We start from the raw sequence: 20,094 nt of genomic DNA on the forward strand, positions 1-20,094 counted from the left end.
AGTTGAACACACATAGTTTTTGGTCCCTAAGTGATATCTTGGAACCACTCTTTTGTGAATAGTAGAATATGGCTGTGAAAAAGAAACAGTGTGACTGATAGGTAAGAAAAACATGATTCTAGGAATGTTTAAATGACTTTATCCAGTCAGTCTATAAATAGTTTAGTAAACATAGTTAACATTTACCTAGACCAATGGTTCTCCACCTTCCTAATACTGCAACTCTTTAATACAGTACCACATGTTGTGGTGATCCCCAACCATAGAATTGTTTCATTGTTCTTCATAGCTGTTGTTTTGCTACTATTATAAAATGTAATGTATGCAGGATATCTGTTATGTGACTCCAATGGGATTGTGACCCGTAGGTTGAGAATCATTGACCTAGGCTAACAAATTCTGTACACTGTTGGTACTGTGCTAATTAAATCACTGCTGTCTCTATCATTTACTTACTCTCTTTCTCAAGAAGAGTAACATCTACTGCCCCTACCAGCACAAACTGAGTAAGTATAATTAAGCACAGAAAATAACTAAATTATATTAGCCACTTTCTCATGGCTGTGATCTAATACCTGACAAGAAGCATCTTGAAGGACTGGAGGTTTATATGGCTCAGATTTTGAGATTACAGTATATCATGGAGTGGAAGGTGACTTAACTGGGGTTTTATTGCTGTGAAGAGACACTATGACCACAGCAATTCTTAGAACAGTAAACATTTAACTGGGGCTGGCTTACAATTTCCAAGGTTTAGTCTACTATCATTAAAGCAGGAAGCATGGCAGCAGCAGGCAGGCAGACATGATGCTGGAGAAGGAATTGAGAGTTCTACATTTTGATCCACAGGCAGCAGAAACAGACTGTGTGCTACACTGGGTATAGCGTGAGCATATAGGACCTCAAAATACACCCCTACAGTGACACACTTTCTCCAACAAGGTAACATCTATTCCAACAAGGCCACACCTCCTAATGGTACTACTCCCTTTGGACCAGGCATTCCAACACATGAGTCTATGTGGGCCATTCCAATTCAAACCACCATGGAAAGCATAGAAGCAAGAGTGGTTCTCAGCTGTGACAACAGGAGCATGAAGCTGCTAGTTTACATCTGGGTAGACCAGGAAGCAAAGATAGGTCAGGAAGTATGTGGGCTTTAAATTTTATAGCTGCCCACAGTGATCTCCGTACTCTGGGTAAGCTTTCCTTTGTAAAGGTTATACAATCTCTGAAACAAGAGCACTTGCTGGGGAGTCAGGTTCAACATATAAGCTTACATTGGGGGTATGCCATATCTAGACCATTCTATAAGAAAATAATTCATGTTATATGGAAAAACATTCAGATATTTTGAGTATAGACGAGTAGTTTGGAGACAGTATAGACACATACGCACACATTAATTAGGTAATAGCACAGTGTCTAAAAGATTAGAAGGAAATGCGATGTAACAAGGAAGATGGTTATGAAAGAGATGAACTTACTATCCTGACAGCCCTGGGCTGATAACTTTCTCTCCAAATTAAGCCAACTTCTAATTATACTTGATATATTCTTATTGTGGCTCCTCATGTGCTTTGTCTATAAAAGCCTAGTGAATCCTGTGTGTGTTGAAGAGGCTAACTGAAGAGCAATGGCTATCGTATGGTATTCTAAGCCTTGTATCTCTGCGACAGAGTCACCAAATGCCATTTATATGGAAGTTGAATTTTTTCCTATGGGTCCTCTGGTTCTTGTGTTCACACTACAGACAGGGATGAATGGTGTGTCAGAGAGGAGGAAGTTGTCTAATGAGGGTTCAAGTAACATGCCTTTTGATCAAGCTTGCAGGAAAAGCATTAATTTCCATTTCTACCTCTCTTTAATCAATCCACTGTGGCCTTTGAGATACCTTACGTTATGGTGCAACTGAAGGTCAACACTGCATAAAACAAATTTCCAAACACACTCAGGCAGCCATCAGGGTTTTAGCTTTCTAACATCTTTTGAGGCACCATCTCCCTGTGTAGTCTTGGCTTGTCTGGAACTTGCTATGTAGATCAATCAGGTTCAGATCTCAGAGACTTGTTTGTCTCTTCTACATGGTTTTGACCAGCCTAACTTTAAAGAGCCAACACAGGCTCGAATAAAGTGTTGCTTCTTTCCCCAAACCAAAACTGTTCCTCATAGTATAATGTCTAGATAAAAGGAAAAGGGAACAAGCAAGTCTCGCATTTTACTTGTCAAGTTTTAAAAATATTAAGATTTTTTAAAAAGTTGGTGTGAAATCAGTCCATTTTTTTATGTCACAGCAAAGGAATAATTCAGGAAAAACAAGTAAGTAGTATACATGGATTAAAAGAAGAAGGTTGTCAGTTAAAAAAGTGAAATGTAAATTATTTTGAGGGCATGGAGGAGCCTTTAAGGTAACTAGTTCAGAAGACAGACAAATGGAATGGCAGGCTGGATGGCAAAAGTATCCTGCATTTAGTCTTCCTTGGTACTCTCTAAGGTGTACATAAACAAATCCCTCTTTTTCTTCCACCACTGAGTTACCTGTTAAGTTGTTCTTGAAGTAAATCTAACCGTTGCTCCACTTCCCCATAGGTGAGGTCGCTTTCAGTCTCAGAGATGCCCCAGGCAGCTCTCTGAAGTCCCGAGGGACTACATTCTTCAGGTTGAGCCCGGGCATGCTCTCTTTCCCAGCTGTGTGTATCAGTGATATCTGTGGGAAAGAGTAAGACATGTCGGTTTCTTTGGAAGCTCCTCAGTAATACAAAGACACCTGCAAGGCAGACTGGAAGGATCTGCAGGTATAATCCAAGACAGAGAGAACCAAAGGGTTTCAAAGACATGACATCTCCATTTTCAATCAGAAGCATAATCTTTGACTTAAGAGCTGTTCTTATCTCTCTCAACTATTTTCATAAGATTCAAATTTTATAACCTGTCATTAGACTTGGTTATGATATTTTTCATTCTTTTGTTAGTGTTGAGAAGACATGATGAACAAACTCAAATTGACCCTGAAACTGTAGTTTTACACTTTTGGGGAGAAAATAGCAAGTTTTGTTTGCAACGTTCTACCTAAAACATAAGACTGTTAAGACTCCCTACTCATAAGTTCATTTTCATATATGGTCACTCAGCTTAAAGGTTGAGAGGGAAGTATGGGTCTTCCGGGTGTTTTCTTAAAGCCAAGAAGTCACTGTCTCTCAGAGATGAGAAGTCTTAAAGGTCTGCTGCTGTTCTGTGCTTCCAAGTTCTTTAAAAGTCTTCTTGCACTATATTGACCATAGTCACATTGCTTTCTAGAGTTTTCTTCTTGTATGTCTTTTATTATTAATATTTTTTGTTAATATACTTTAAAATAATCTGCTTATGTGTTCAATTCCTCTCTTCTGGTATGCCAGGTGTTCACTTTCAGAATATGCTAAGCATGGCGGAACTGAGTAGCCAGGCTCTGTGTGACTTTGATGAATGAAATAGAGAAGAATTGTGATCACTTTCTATATAATGTTTCATATTTGAACCTGTTTTACTACTGCTTCTCCTAAAACTTTCCATTTTCATGCTATCAGTATTTAGAGGTGAATGTATACTACTTTCTTCTTCATTTGTTGTCAAGACTTTTAGTGATTTAAACCCACTTTCTTCTACAAAATGAATAAAGAAAGGCAACTGGACCTGGGAGATTATTTCAGAGATCACAAAGATCAAATTTTTCATGGGAGGGTTGGGGCAGAAAAAAGATACCTCAAGTGGATCTTTGCTTTTCATGGAAGTAGCTTTGGGTTATAGAACATGATTTGATTTTGATAGACATTTTGAAAGAAAGTCTTGAAAGGTAGCTATGATTAAATGGCAAAGAAAGTTATTACATAAAGATATGGAATTTACAGCCTCAGCGATTTAAAAAAAAAAAAAACTGGATGGAAAGTAACTAAATTCAGGCAGGATTAGCTATGATTCTAGAAATAGGGAACAGAGCAGTGGGATATCCTTTGCATGGCCTCTCTGAAAGCACACTGGGGCAGATGACAAAAAAATTCATTATTTTCCATGGGTCTTCTCTTCTTATCTTTTATCATTGAATGCATAAAAATGTCTCTAATGATAAATTTTTTATTTCTATCTCATCAGGGAAGGCTATAAGGAAGAAATGAACAAAACCAAAGAAAGAAAACCAAGGCCAGATTCCTCGTTTTGTAGAAATGGTTAACAGACCTCAGAGACTTCCCTGTGACATCCAGAGAAGGATCCTGATTATGACATCTTTAGCCTGCAGGATCTTGGTGTTTGGTGTTTTTCTACAGTGACAGCATATGGCTTATTTTTACATTTTATCAGACAAGGTGAAATTCGAGTACAAAAGTGAAACTTCAGATTTTCAGAGACATGTGATTTGTAATTTACAGACTTCTGGACCACTTTACAATGCAAAGGTACAACGTAGAGTCTTAGTAAACTAGATTTTCTACTCTGTGTTGGTGATGTTACATCAGCATGTAGAACCTGCACAAGGAGCCTGGTGATGCCAGGGACATCCCCAGCTTGTTTTCTAACATCTATTTCATACAGGAACACTCCTTTAGAGAGAGTGAGAGTTGGTAGCATGGAAAGCTATGTAGCATCCTCATGAGCTTTGTGCCAGAAACCTCATTGAATTTTTGCCTCTGCTTAACAGCTCCCTCATTTTACAATCATGTAACACATTGATTTTTAAACACCACTGGTGAATCACATGTGTTAAATTATGGAGGATAGCAGTTTTCTTTGACCCTTAAAAAAAGGATTATCTTAGCAGAAATGAATAAAATGTGTACTGTGAAGTTGAGGCTTCCTTGACTATAATTCCATTTTTAATTGAAATTTAGAGATATGTGATTAACTTGTTTTAATGGTGGAATGAGAAATAAAGAGTTCAAGGAGGGAAACCCTGGTTAGCTGTCCTAATCAAAGGCGCATCCTTGTAGACACCTTCTAAAAATAGCACAGACAGTATCTGCACTTGGTTGCCTTGGAAAATGTTGCTATAGTTGCAAGACACATTTCTGCAAATGGATGAACAGAGGGTAAACGTTCATTTTCAGGGTTCACAATTTCACCACAGTCTTCATTTGACCTCAGCATTAGGAAGGCCAAAGTCATGTTAATTTTTATCTCTCTTAAGTTTTGCTTCAATGAGTTCTTCTTTGGAATGACAAGAACCAGAATACAAGGGAGTGAAATTGCCTATTGATAATGAAACTAAACTGCTACTGAGTCCAGTACTACAACCTGCAGTAGCTATATCTATATTCGTATCTATATCTATACCTACATATTGGAGTTCATTACTATTATACAGTATTGCACTTTGACTATTACTGGGGAATGATCTTTACGTGAATCAAATTTATGTGAATAAATTTTTCATTGGTTAATTATAATGATTAGTCCTGTTACATGCATGTCATCTTGACTGAAGCTTTATGTCATCAATTTCTTTTGTCAATAGACATGCATATTTAGCTACGCAGTATCAAGATAATTATTCATGACTTGACTGTGGATTACTTTATACATTTTTGAAAACATGGATATTTGGAGATGCTAAAATCATTTGAAAATATAATTTGTTGGGCATAGAGAAGAGTTAATTAGAAGTTGGAAAAAGTGAGCTTATAAAATGAAGGGCATTTTAATTCACTGTCAGGGAGAAACATTATAAAGTCAAAATCTCAAAAATATCTTTAATGACTTGTCACTTGAAAGCCTAATATTTAAGAAAAAAACATGGTTAAATAAAAATCATCCTCAAATTAATTTGTACATAGTAGATATTGTTCAGTCAGTTCTTCAGAACTTTGACTTCCAGGATACAACCTGTTTCTATTTTTAGTACTACCCAGAATCCATTTTCATAAATAACTAAAATGGATATTTGATAATCACATCTAATATTCTATTCTTCCACTGTGATGAATGAGGTACTATTTCCATGCACTTCATCAAGATTTTAGGTTGTCTAGAGAACACTTGCATATATTCTTAGCTTATTGCCATGTGAAGTCATGACAAGCTGATGTGACATGATAGGGTAAGGAACTCTGGAAACCTAACCATCTTGTATTCAACAACACTTCATTGTTGGATATTCCTGTGAAATGATGGCGATAAATACTATTTACCTTCTCAGCAATATACTTTTCTATCCTCCCAAGCAAAACATCATGGTTTTCATTTTTGTTATAATCTTTTGATGTTTTGTGACACTGTCTTTAAAGATATATATTTATTCTTACTTATAAGCATATATGTGTGTTGTGCTGGACTGTATGTGTACCATGTGCATATAGAAGCAAGAAGAGGACATTGGACCACTGGAACTAGATTTATATCCATTTGTGTAGCCCGTGAGATGTGGAAGCTAGGAACCAAGTCCAGCTCCCCTACAAGAGCAGCAAATACTCTTAAACACTAAGCCATCTCTCCAGCCCCATGTGATACCCACTTAATTTTTACATGTAAATCAAATAAGCAAAAAGTTGGAAAATAAGACCTAGTAGAAAATATTATTAGAGCTCAAGATTTGATCCTAGAAAAATTTAGTTAGAGACTATATTGTTTAATAATCACAATCAGTTGGTTAAATGACACTTTTTTTTTTTTTAAAAAAAAAGATGCATAACATGGGTCCCGGGGTTGTTCAAATAATTTTCTTAAAGTCATAAAGGGTAATAAAGTTGTTTTTAGAATCCAGGCTGTCTGACTCACGTCACTAGGTTTACTTAAATAGAATTATATGTCTAGATATATAGATATAGGTCTAGATATATAGAGATAGAATAGAGTTAGAGATATATCAAATAGTATCAATCTGGCACATTCTTTGAGGTAGCATTTTAAAGTATTCTTGTTTTCTATTTTTTACATAAAATTTGAAAAATCAAGCATATTGCTCAACTTTTGTGTATTTCCTACAGCAAATCTTCTACACTTGGTTATTCTTTTCATAAGAGATGTGAAATAAGAATGTTTGTAAGACAATATTTTATTTCAAGACATTCCTCTTCTTTATAAATCACAGTAAGCTACAATTCTGTTTGATTTACCACATGTTATATTTGGATGAAGCTTTCATATTATAATGTTATTTGGCTGAAGTTAATAAATTGGTGCATTAATGCATATGCAGGTCTTACCTTTTTGTCAGGTGGTGGTGGCCCACAAACTTTAATACCAGCACTCGGGATGCAGAGGCAAGGAGATCTTCAGGAGTTCAAGGCCAGCCTGGTTTACAAAGTGAGTTCCAGGATAGCCAGGGTTGCACAGAGAAACCCTGTCTTGAAAAACCAAAGCTAAACCAATCAACCAAAAAACCTGACTTGCCAACTATTAGCAAATAGCCTCTGATCCTCTCTTCCTATAACCAATGGCTTCAATGAGCTGCCCACAGCGTTGTGTCTTACACTAAGTCTCGTAACAAACAAACAAAAACAAACACTCAAACCAAACCAATCCAAAACAACAAATACCAAAAAACGCCCCAAACAACAACAAAAACAACCAAACAAAATAAAACAAACAAAAAATTTCTAAACTAAAATTTTTGGGAACATTGTTGTAAAATGATGTAAACGCATTAGACATGCTATTAAGTCTGAAGAGTTTTAAAACATTTCATGAATAGAAAGGGTTAGAAGAACCTGGGCTTGTTTGGTTCGGTTCATAGTTTTTGAAAAGCAACCCCTTCCCATCCTACAATGGAGAGCACACACTGATGCCTGTACCTTTGCAGGAGTGACTCCTTTTATCTGTGTGAATTCTTCCTGAGGGTGGCATTGTTTCTTCACCATGAAGTCTGGTTGCTTTCACTATTCTTGGAGTAGAATCTACTGTTCCCAAGAAGAGTGGCTTTTGCTCGTCATCGATAGAGGAGATGAAGGATGATGATCTGCTCTTCTTCTCTTCGAAGTGCTTCTTGGAACTCTGATAACGTCTTATCGTATCTGTAGAATCGTCAGCCTCATTTGCACTGTTTTCCTTGCTAAAATCTACCAAAGAAAGGTTATTTTCATAGTAAATAATAACACGTGGGACTTTGTGCACATTATACTAAATAGCTATAAGTAAACTACCTTTTACCTATGGAAATAAGTAGTCATGTGGAGACTTCTAAATTCAAGAATTATTAGATTATCTTCATGAAGTAAATCACTGATTTCAAATTTTAAAGAAGAACAAGTAAGAATGAGATTATGTAGTAGAGAAATGATATAAAGTTATAAATTATAATTTTTAGTCTTAGAATCAGGCTTATTATCTCTTGAGGAAAATGAGACTAGCGAGGATGTGTCCTAATTTTAAAATACCATCACTATACAGCTTGTTATTTTTTTTTTTAACCTTTATGCCCCATCATCTATGACAATCATTCACGCATCCTAAAGGTCAAAGCTGGAAGCCACTTCAGCAAAGTCTGGCAGGCTAAATTTCAACATTAGCTCAGGAAATGGCCTTGACATTCCGGGGAGTTTGGTTGCACATTGCAAAGTATATAAGGCTTAAGTACAGTAATTGAGGTAGGGTTTTACCTAATTACCTCAAGGCCACTGATGCATAGTGACTGCTTCTTAGAGACATGTCAAGATAATTCCAGCCCCGAAGGTCGTGTTAGAACATATTTCAGCAAGAAAAACTCAGAAACAAATCTCAGAGCTTGTTTCTATTAGTGTCCTGGGGAGAGAGTGTAATTCTCCATCTGGTTTCTGCTAATAACCAACCAACAGAACTCCAAGAGGTATATCATTTTCTAGAGAAATTTTTAAAACAGTGTCCCCATCTACTCTGTGCCTGGATGTGCTCATTTTGTTATTTATAGAAGGCCAAATGAACAGACTTAAGGCCACTCTGGAGAAACTTCCAACAGCTTTTCAAAATTCCCATATGGCAACGAAATGAAACAAAGATGCTGTCTCCTTTAAAAAAGAAAAGAGACAGAGAAAACTTATAATTTAAACATATTAAATGCCAGAAAACAGCCCAAGGTATAAATGGACAGTGTTTAAAATTAAACTTAATTTGAAAGGAGTATATTGTCCATCAGTTGAAGTCTAGCAAATGCAGAGGACCAAATGTATTTTCTCTGTGTACCACACTTGTTCAGTAGTTTTGTCATTGTTGTGAGCACTGTAGACCCTCTGGCTGTCAAGTGTATAACCATGATTACGCTCTGTGGTTTACATGTTGCCGCTCAACCACAAATATAATTGTGAATATTCAAATCAGTACATGCAAAAGCCCTTGTCTCCAGTGTGGTTGGCACAACTCTCCTTCCATTCAGGAGTACTCAACCTTTCCATCTTTCTCTCTATTTTCTTTCTCTTATTGCTTGCAGAGCCTTCCAAAAAAAAAAAAAACCCTCCACCAACATTCCTTCTCCCCCTTTTGTGTCTATCACTTAAAAATCCACAGTCAACAAATTTATTTTAGAGTTTGATAAGAGAATAAAAGCTCAACTTTTCGACATTTGTACTGTTCTAAATTTTCACAGCGTGGGCTTCCAGCTCCCAACTAAACCTTTTTGAATTTAATAGTCAGAACACAGTGGAATTTATATGAACACAAGCTTCCCATCTTGATATTGACTCTCTTTGTCACTATGACATGGAGTTTTCCCTAGGAGGAACCCAATTTAAATTAAGCTAGCCATCCATTCATGTGGCTCACACATCCAAGTGTGAGTAACTATAGACAGTATGTACCACAAAATATCTGTCTACTTAGTCACATTTTGGTTTGTAGTTCTCTGTTAGTTTTTAAATCCCTACATGTGGAGGTTGGAGAGAAGTCTCAAGAGTTATGAGTATTGTTGATTTTTGAAATGACCCAGGTTTAAGTTCCAAGCATTCACATGGCATCTCAAAACCATCTAAAACTTCTACAGATCTCACACCTTCTTCTGACCCACGTTGGTGCAACACACACACTTGGTATACATACATACTGGCTACACATGGAAATGTTCCATCTCACCTTCTATAAAGGCCCAGCCTTAACTTACTATCTCATGGTTTGATATCAGTTGCTTAGACACAAGAGACACAAGAGATAATGGTTAACATGAATGAATGAAGTTAGGCTCGTTTCAATGTAGGAGAGGTACACAGACTGGGTGAGTAAAAAAATATTAGCATTTAGTTCAATGGTCTGAAAATGCCAGTTATTTCACATATATAGACAGATATTACTTAATTTTATATACATTTGCACAGATTTTTTTTGGTCTACTTTACAAAAACTAGAGTCATTTAGAAAGAGGGAACCTGAGCTAAGGAATGGTCTTCCTCAGAATGGCCTGTGGGAAATTTTCCGTTTTAATGATTGATGCAGGAGGACCCTGCCCACTGTGAGTGGCTCTGCTCCTGAGCATGCAGTTCTGGGTTGTATAAGAAAGCAAGCTGAGCAAGCCAATAAGCAGTGTCCTCCCATAGTCTCTGCTTCAGGTGCCTGCTCTGAATGCTTGCCTTATTGTCTTTCTGCCTCTTCATGCCTCAAGGGTAGACTCTAAGCTCTAAGCCAATTAAACTCATTCCTCTTCATATTGGCCCAGTAGTTTATCACAGAAATGCTCTTAGCAAGAAGTGCAGGAAAATGAATAATGAAATAAAATAGAAAAAGCTTGACGTTCTTGAATGATTCTTTATTTCACTAGATTATGGCTGTGTGATCAGCTGCTTTGGTAAAGCCTCTCCAAAACAAGCGTTTTCTGTTTAATACTAGCTAAATTAAAAGTTCATTTTCTAGGATACAATATAGAAATGAAAATGACAATCCACTTGTAGACTGAAAATAGAAACTGTCATGTTTAGTCTGGATTCTGGCAGGTGTAATTCATGTGATTGAGCTGTTGAAATGTACTGTTATTAGCCGTCTAGTACTAGATTTTGACGGCCTGTCCTATTTCTGCCTTTTGTAGAGAAACTGAATTATTTGATAACCATTAAACAGTATCATGCAAAGCTTTTCTTCTGTCTCCTCATATTCTCTGTAGGCATGCCAGAAAAATATTGTAGATATAGAAATTATATTCTGAAACATATCTGAGGAAATTTTATGTTTTCCCTTTTCTAGATCTGAGATAACACAATCACCTATTACCATCACTTTCAAAGAAGAAATTTTATTTTCTTCCTGTTTAAGTTTCAAACTTGCTTTCTGAATCATATGACTACAAATCTTTATTGTTGTTGTTTTTTTCTCCCATTTCTATGAGCTGACAAGGCTTTTTACTTCTTTCTTATCTCACAGGGCATAATCCTATGACATGTGTGGCTTTCTTTGTAGGTATCTCGGTAGCTTCGGAATAAATTCAAGTTTGTGAAATTAAACTTGGTGATGGAGTGGCTGTTTTTACAAATGATAATAGAAATAGCCTTCATGTCAAAAAGTATGGGAATAAATACTTAAACTTCCTCTGTCCTTTACAAGTTCTTCCTTTCAGATTAATTACAACTTGTGTTAGTCAAACCCAACAGGGAGACATAACTCTTGGTCAAAGAGAGACATTTAATGGGCTCTCTAGGCCTTTGGGTTTTATGGCTCCCACTGGTGACAATTTGGAGGTAATCTGAGACAGCTCTAACCAGTTAGTTTAGAAAACATTTCATTAGAAAGATAGAGGCAGGAATAAATTTCTTGTCTTCAAGTACCTTAGTTCCTCTGTAGCTTCAGAGGCTTAGAAGGGGACCCTATGTAGGTTTCCATAAAAATACAAGATTAAACAGACTTACAAACTAGACAAAAAATCAAGCATTTGGGGAGTTGTCTAAGGATGCACAGTTTTATTTAGGACAAGTAAGTTCTAAAGCTCTGTAGTAAAGCAAAATAGGGATGGTTACTTCGTAGTGTGCTTGACACTTGCTGGGAGAAGATCTTAAATGTTCTTTCTACACGGAGGAAAGAAGTTAGGGTTATACTGAAACACTTGATTATGTAAATCACTTTTTTCTAGCTCTCTGTGTGTGTATGTGTGTGTGTATGTGTGTGCCTGCCTGTATGTGTGAATGGATATTCAAATGTCTCATTATATATTACAGTTGTATGCAGCTTTTGCTTACAGTTGTATGAAGCTTCAACCATGCTTCCAAAGATCTTGAAGAGAAAGGTTTCATGTACATAACAGGTAATAAAAATTAGGTAGCTTTTGTTAATGGGGGGTGTCAGAACTCGGTCAAAAGAATGATGTATGGTGAACCATGCCTTGGGGGAACTGTGAGAGAGGCTCCAGGAATAAAAGGCAGAGGGCCTTTTACCTCAGGTGTGTGTTTGTTCCCTGGATTGTTCTTGGATGTGATTTCATGCCTAGTATGACAAACATTTACATTCAATTTATAATACATATTCATTCTTGTTGGATGTCAGAAGATGATTTAGAAACTAGTCTGGTGAAAGGTTATGACGAGTGCTGTCTTTAATGCACCCTGAATCTGGATCTGGCCTTCTGGCTTTTGTGTGTGTGTGTGTGTGTGTGTGTGTGTGTGTGTGTGTGTGTGTATGCTTTCCCAGATACAATCTATACTATGTGTCTACATATTGTGTTGAAATTGGTCTAACCTGAGCTAGTTCTGTTAAGAGTTATTATGTGCTTACTGACATTCATTTACGTGTTTTTTTTTTTTAAAATTCAAACAACCTCACTTGGACAATTGCTTTCTTTGTTACATTCCTATAAAAAAGTACATTGAAATTGCAATAGATTGTCTATAGCATTAGACTGTATTCTGATGCATCCTTTCAGGTCCTGGCATCCCTGGTCCAGCACACAAGACTTGTACAAGTCAGCAGAAGAGTTGACAGTGTTTTTTTTTGTTTGTTACCTTGTTTGTTTACTTATTTATTATATACTGAGACTGATGTAGCCAGGTTGGCCTCAGACTCACTAGTTAGTCAAAGAGTATCTGGAATAACATATAACCCTCCTTCTCCTTCCCAATTTTGGGATTATATGTATACCACCATGGCCGTAAATTATTTTATAAGAAAGATAATTTAGAATCCAGATATCAAATTATTTATTCTATTTATTCAAATGGATGATTCTTTTAATTTTAGATTTATACCTTGCTTTGCTCATAAAATAAGTTTAACCATGTACGCATTAACTCCTTCAGTTGCTTTCATTGATGTTATATTATTTTAGAGAAGTACTTTAAAAATGTAGTGGATTATAGCTTATAATATAAAATTACTAAACATTTAAAGTAAAAATAACTACAGTTACCAATAGAGACAGTAATTGTAATGATTTTTAAGGTGCTTAGATAGTGTTCACTGGAACACTCAACTTTAAATTTAAAATGTCACTCTCTGCTTCCTACTTTTAGGATTATAATATGTAGAAGCGAGAATACCCACTGGACAGGAATAATCAGCATACTTTCAATGATTTCCACACATTGGTTGTCACAGGCACATCTTTTAACTCTTTATTTTTCTCTTGTATTGTTTCTATATTTATTTACCGTTTTCCATATTTAGTTTTTGGCAATTGTTTTTTTTTTTTTTATTGATAATAAGCTTTGTTGTGATTGCAGCAGCACTGGAGTCCTGTGTTTTCAGAAGCTGATTAGGTATATATGATCAAGGTGGTACAAATAGTTCTCTTTTAGAAACAATAAGTTTAGAATTCTGGGAGACCTTCTCTTTGGGTAACAGTGCTTATTTTCTTTCTGATCCTATGTATTTTTTTAGACGGAACTTAACTGAGGCTAGTTATTTACTGTCTTACTGTCTTGGAAAAGGAGTTAGGAAAACAGGTCCATAAAGGATGAGTGGAAGCCAAGGGAGGTACTTCTGCTGATTCTGACTGGGAACTTGAGCAGATGCAGAGAAGCTAAGTCTGTCTTCTATTAAGTCTCCTTTAATAATAATTCAAGGCAACACAGACTTTAGGTGAAAAATGCTCCAGCAGTTCATTTTCCTAGAAATTCATAGTATCAGCAGGTACAGTATGTCATGGTGGTTGTTTTGTTTTACAGCATCAGCACTTTCTAAGTAGTAAAACCAATTAAACAGTCCCCCTTTCTAAATTATCATTTTTTCCTGCTCACAATTTGCTATGAAAATGAAAAAACTAAGTTTTGCAGAATTCAGTAGAAATCTCTTTTTTTTTGCTGCTATCCAATAAAAAGGATGTAATAAAAATTGAAAAGCATAGATGAATAAATAGTGACTGTAATTTAGAATGTTTTGTTTGTCTCTTTGTTACTTAGTGAAAAATGTTCTCTTCTAAGTGGAGACAAACTTTGTAAACCTAAAAAGAAATGATTTAAGTAAAATAACTAAGAGCATTTAGTATATATCAGATGCTCACTGACTGATATGTAAGTGAGAGGATGATTGACTTATATCCACAACATTGTTGCCATTACTGGATTATTAATGGTCATTGGTACTCCAATCATTTGTTAATGCTAACGTTTGTGCATTCTATCTACAGAAGGAGTTGAACAGCACACTCCAAATATTTGATCCTGTGATCGTATATGCCATATATATATATATATATATATATATATATATATATATGTATATATATATATATGAATGCAACTACATATTTTATAATATCCTATGCATAATCTCTTTCCTGTGTTAATCTACATTCCACTAATATTGAATGTGTTTTATTCAATGTATATACCATAACATTTTAAGAGTATTTCTAAGACACAATTCATCACTGTAACATACTTGGGGGTTAGTGTAGTCTAATTTTGTAGACCACTTAAGTAGAAGTGATTTTTTTCATTGTTTCCATCATTAATTTATTTTGCCCAGTCTTTTCAATTTCCATGGCAATAGAATACATTGCTGAGCCATCATTTCTTCTTTGCTTTTTGTAGCAAGGAGATTCTACTTCTGTCTTGGAAAATTGAACATCTCTACCTATGCTGACCCTAGTCACATAAGAGATCCTAGATGCGTGTGTACCAGAAGTTAAAAAAGAAATTACTCCCCACCCCTTTCAAATTTTCTGTGACAACAGTTTCTTGTTGGGAAGTGGTTTTATTTCCTTAGAAGAATTCTGAAACTCATGAAGACAAACCACCTGCATCAACAAATTCATTATGCTTAAATCAGCTTGGAAGAGGTCCTGAACAATACTTTAAATATGCTCTATTTGCATATCAAGGTGGACATGCTAAGGTCTGAATCCCAAGAACTTCCAGGATCTTGTTGAGTAGGCAGTGGGAAGCTATGCAGGACTTTTCTCTGTCTGCCTGATTCCTGACTGCAGGATCTTCTTGTCCATGGTGCCTCTGCCAGTCAATTTCATAAGACATCAATGCTCTTTGAATTCTACCTTCAAAGATTTGTCAGTAAGCTAGCATTAAAATTATTGGTAGATTCCCTGTGACGCTTTTAGTTTATATAGCTCAAGGTTCTTCAGTTTTAGGGAATTCTCTGGAAATTCTCTATTCTTGTACACTGATCTCTCTCTCTCTCTCTCTGCCTCTTTTAGTTTGCACAGTGTGTGTGTTTTCTAGAAGATAATTTTATGTCACAAAATGTGACATGAAGGTCACCTAAAGAGCATTAGATTAGGGTGACAGGGACTAAATTGCTTTCAGCAAAATTTGCACTTGCCAGTAGCAGCCTAGAATCCTGAAGACTTTGACAAAGACTGTGAAGCTCTTGTTTCTCATTGTCCAACTCATTCTGACACACTGGCTTGCCAGGATAAACTTCAGAATAATACAGGAAGGCAAATCTCTTGCCATCTACACTTTATATAAAATAGATCTCAAAGACTAAGGCGCAATTAAAGGGAATGTTTTAAACATCAATAGAAATGTCTGCGTGCATGAACACTGTGAATTGGGACATGATTTCAGGGCCTTATCAGAAGATAAAAAGGCAAGATTATTTGATTTGAGAATGGGGAAACTGAACAAGATTAAAAGTGGATTTAATAAATCTTCAACCCTATTGGAAACAATACTACACAGACTACATCGCCAGGCTGTTCCTCATTTCCACTGAGATAAAACCAAGAGATTAACACCAGGATGAGGGACTTAGATTAAGTCTATGGAAAAACAGCTTGACATCAGTGGTGCTGTATTAGAAAAAAGTCACCAATAGAATAAAGAAGGTCATTGCAGAAAATAATTTGCCTATTTATAAATACTTTATGCAGTTGGTTAAATGATTCAACTATTGATCCAAGACAAATGACACTCATCAGATGAATTTTGGTTTTGGTTTTTGCTGAAGGCATCTAGAGTTTGGTAGAGAAAAAAAATACAGTTATGCTAATAATACAAGCACAGGATAGGCTTTGACAATTTCATAAGAGGAATGTACCTCGGAAATTAATAATAAAATCGTTTTGCAATTAAAGTGATTAAGAAATGTTCGTGTTAAATCTATCACAAACCATAATTTTAGAAAGTTAAAAATAGTTTGGTCTGATTATGAGTTGTGAATATATACTTGTGTTTGTGAGAGTTCGAATATTTTAGAAAAGGGATGGAAATCTCTTTCAATGAGTGACATATGGAAGAGCACAGAAACAATGTACATAAAAGAGTAGAGTTAGTGAGGATTTTCCCCCCAATTTGTAGGTTGCCAATTTGTCCTATTGATGGTGTCTTTTGCCTTACAGAAGCTTTTCAGTTTCATGAGGTCCCATTTATCAATTATTGATATTACAGCCTGAGCCATTGGTGTTCTGTTCAGGAAATTTCCCCCTGTGCCAGTGATTTTGAGGCTCTTTCCCACCTTCTCTTCTAATAGATTCAATGTATCTGGTATTATGTTGAGATCTTTGATCCACTTGTACTTGAGCTTTGTGCAAGGTGATAATATGAATCTATTTTCATTGTTCTCCATACAGAATACCAATTAGACCAGCACCGTTTATTGAAGGTGCTTTCTTTTATCCACTGTATGTTTTGGGTTTCTTTGTCAAGATCAAGTGTCCATAGCTGTGTGGGCTTACTTCTTGGTCTTCATTTCTATTCCATTGATCAACCTGTTAGTCTCTGTACCAATACCATGTGGTTTTTATCACTAAATATTTATAGTACAGTTTGAAGTCAGAGATGGTGATTCCCCTGGATGTTCTTTTGTTTATGAAATAAAAAGGGTGAAATGTGGAAACCTTTTGGAGCTAGTTGGCAGGAATCTGACAATGGCCAAGGACAAGAAAATGGGCTTCAGGCTGTAATCTGACATTAGGCTAGAACAAAGAAGTATTTTCAGGTAGAAATTTAAATCTTAGGCTACAACAAAAGTAATTTCAGGAAGGAATCTAAATCTTACGCTACAACAAAGAAGTAGACTTCAGGCATGAAAATGACTTTAGCTAGGACAGGGAAGTAGGCTCATATATTTTGGTCATCCTGACAAACCCTTAGAAACAGTGATCATGGACTTTGTTTATTGCTTTGCTTGCTCTTTGACTATTTGGGTTTATTGTCTTGCTTGTTCCTTGACTATTTGCATTTATTGTATTGTGAGCTCAGCAACCTAGAACTTACCTTAATACTTGCATGTAATTAAAATTGTATAAAAGCAGATTGGGAAAAAATAAAATAAAAATAAAAAAACCCCAAAAACCAAAAACTCAAGTGATAGCACATGCTGGTGACAATTTAGAGAAAGAGGATCACTCCTCCATTTCTGGTGAAATTGCAAACCGGTACAACCACTCTGGAAACCAATCTGGCAGTTCCTTCAAAAACTGGAAATAGTTTTACCTGAAGACCTAGCTATACCACTCTTGGGCATATACCCAAAAGATGCCCCATTGTACCACAAGGACACATGCTCCACCATGTTCATAGCAGCCTTATTTGTAATAGCCAGAAGATGGAAACAACTCAGATGTCTCTCAACTGAAGAATGGATACAGAAAATGTGGTTCATTTACACAATGGCATATTTACTATTCAACTAGAAAATATCATCCTGAGGGAGGTAAGCCAGATTCAAAAACACACACATACTATGTACTTATTGATTAATGGTTATTAGCCAAAAAGTAAAGAATACCTAATATACAACCCACAGACCATAAGAAGTATAACAAGCAGAAAGGCCCAAGGGAGGATGTTTCAATTCCACTTAGAAGGGTGAAGAAAACTATCAAATGAGTCAAAGGATGCGAGGGACCTGGGTGGAAGAGGGGATTGGGATTGGATCAGGGGAACATGATTATGTAAGGGGGGAGGAACAGGAGAGAAGCCCAGAGGGCCAGGAGAATGAGTGGAAATAGCAGCCTTGAGTGGTGGAAGGTAGGGAACCCTCTGGAAATTACTAGAGACCCAGGAGGTGAGAGACTCTCAGGACTCAATGAGGGGGACCTAAGACAAAATGCCCAAAATTGGGAAGAGGGAGCTTGAAGAGTCCACCTCCAGTAGATAGAGAGGGCCACAACTGGAAGGACTGCTTTACTGACCTACAGTCAAAATTTCTGACAAAACTATCTATCTATCTATCTATCTATCTATCTATCTATCTATCTATCATCTATCTTTCATCTATCTATCATCAATCACCTATACCTTTACCTATATCTATATATGTTTTATATCTATATGAGATAATAATAAAGATGTCATAGATTTGAGAAGGAGCAAGAGCACAGGAATAGTTGGAGTGGGAAGAAGGAGGAGTGGAAATGTAAATATAGTACCCATGTATGAAACTCTCAAAAAAAAATCTAAAAATTTCACTTAATAGCAATAAGTGGCAAAACCAGAATGGTAAGTTCTTAGAAGAACCTAGATATACAGGTGACATAAATGTAATTGGATTTAAGAAAAAGTCTCATCTGTGGCCTAATATGCAGAAAAAGACATAGAGTAAATTTTGCATGGGAAGGTAAGTTTGTTGAAACCTAGTTTACTATTCTAACGGGGTAGATGATGATATCTAGGCTCAGGATTATGGCTGTAGATATGGAGATTTATGAAGCAATGGACATCTAGTTTTGAAAATAGCAATGTTAGTGATAGCAGTAACACCCCTTAGCAACACTAGAAATTGTGCATAGTTTGACAAGTTAAGACCCTACATACTTTTGTGGAACTGATCTGGATGGTGTGAACATTTGCAAAGAAATGGGTATTGAGAAGCACTGAATTTCAAAGAAGCATTAGGAGATGTCTTTGAGGGCTGAAGAAGATAGTTTAATAAAAAGTAGGGTTCACGGTATTGAAGCTTATCTGGGCTTTGATTTAAGATATGATTATCTGTACTTCCCAAATGAGGACAGAACATAATAAAAGACATATATTATATTAATCAGAGAAAGAATTTATATAACAGAAGCAGGAGATATCTTAAGAAAGTCTGGGGTCTGAGGAGAGAGCTCTGTCTATAAAGTCCTTGTCTCATAAACATGAAAACACGAATTTAATCCCTATAACCTATGTAAATATGTTGAGACATTTCACATATTTCCAGCAATGGGAGACAGAGAATTTTGTAAGTTCACTGGCTAGTCAGCCTAGTTTAATCATGAAAACCAGGCCAGAGAAGACGTTCTAAGGATGATACCTAGGGTAGGCTTTTGTTTTTGTTTTGCCTCTACTCACATGTACACCTCATGGAAGTCACAGACATGAAGCAGAGTATTCTTTAGGAAGAATTCATGCACAATGTGCTACCACGAGGCTGAATAAGAAAGGCTAGCATGTTTGTGAGATCAGCAGAAGATGCAAATTTCTTCATCAAATCTTTGTCTCAGCTGCCAGGCACACTTTCCTGTGTCTGTATCTGAGATCTTACTAGAGGGTACTAATCTCTTTTCCTGACTGAGGGTGGAGTCTTCTCCTGTGCCTTTTTCTACATAATATATCCTTGTGGTGCTGGTGAGGAGATTGAACTCATGACTTGAAATAAAAAACCCTTCTTCCTAAACACTCCACTCTAAATCTTTAGTCATAGGTATCACCCTTTATTAACTTGATTTTATTTTTTAATCAGTTCACCTATTTCTCTATTGTTGTCTTTGAATCCATGGAGTGGCTTTGTTGAATGATGCAATTTAAAGATATCAACCCCAAAGAAGAAACAATCTTATTAGTTTGGGAACAAAAGTGATTCTCCCTA

The 20,094-nt window shown here is 36.2% G+C and overlaps 1 protein-coding gene across 1 annotated transcript in view; it reads right to left on the reverse strand.

The window, feature by feature from the left end:
* The window catches only part of Kcnh7 (potassium voltage-gated channel subfamily H member 7), a 434,248-nt gene that overhangs the window by 18,910 nt on the left and 395,244 nt on the right, over window positions 1–20,094 (reverse strand). The window contains exons 13-14 of the mRNA XM_034493668.2: window positions 7,758–8,021; window positions 2,539–2,707 (exon numbers count right to left, since the gene is read on the reverse strand). Of these exons, the coding sequence (XP_034349559.1) occupies window positions 2,539–2,707; window positions 7,758–8,021 (433 nt within the window). The remainder of the gene's footprint in view (window positions 1–2,538; window positions 2,708–7,757; window positions 8,022–20,094) is intronic.

Source organism: Arvicanthis niloticus, chromosome 2 (assembly GCF_011762505.2).
Source record: "Arvicanthis niloticus isolate mArvNil1 chromosome 2, mArvNil1.pat.X, whole genome shotgun sequence".
NCBI lineage: Eukaryota > Metazoa > Chordata > Mammalia > Rodentia > Muridae > Arvicanthis > Arvicanthis niloticus.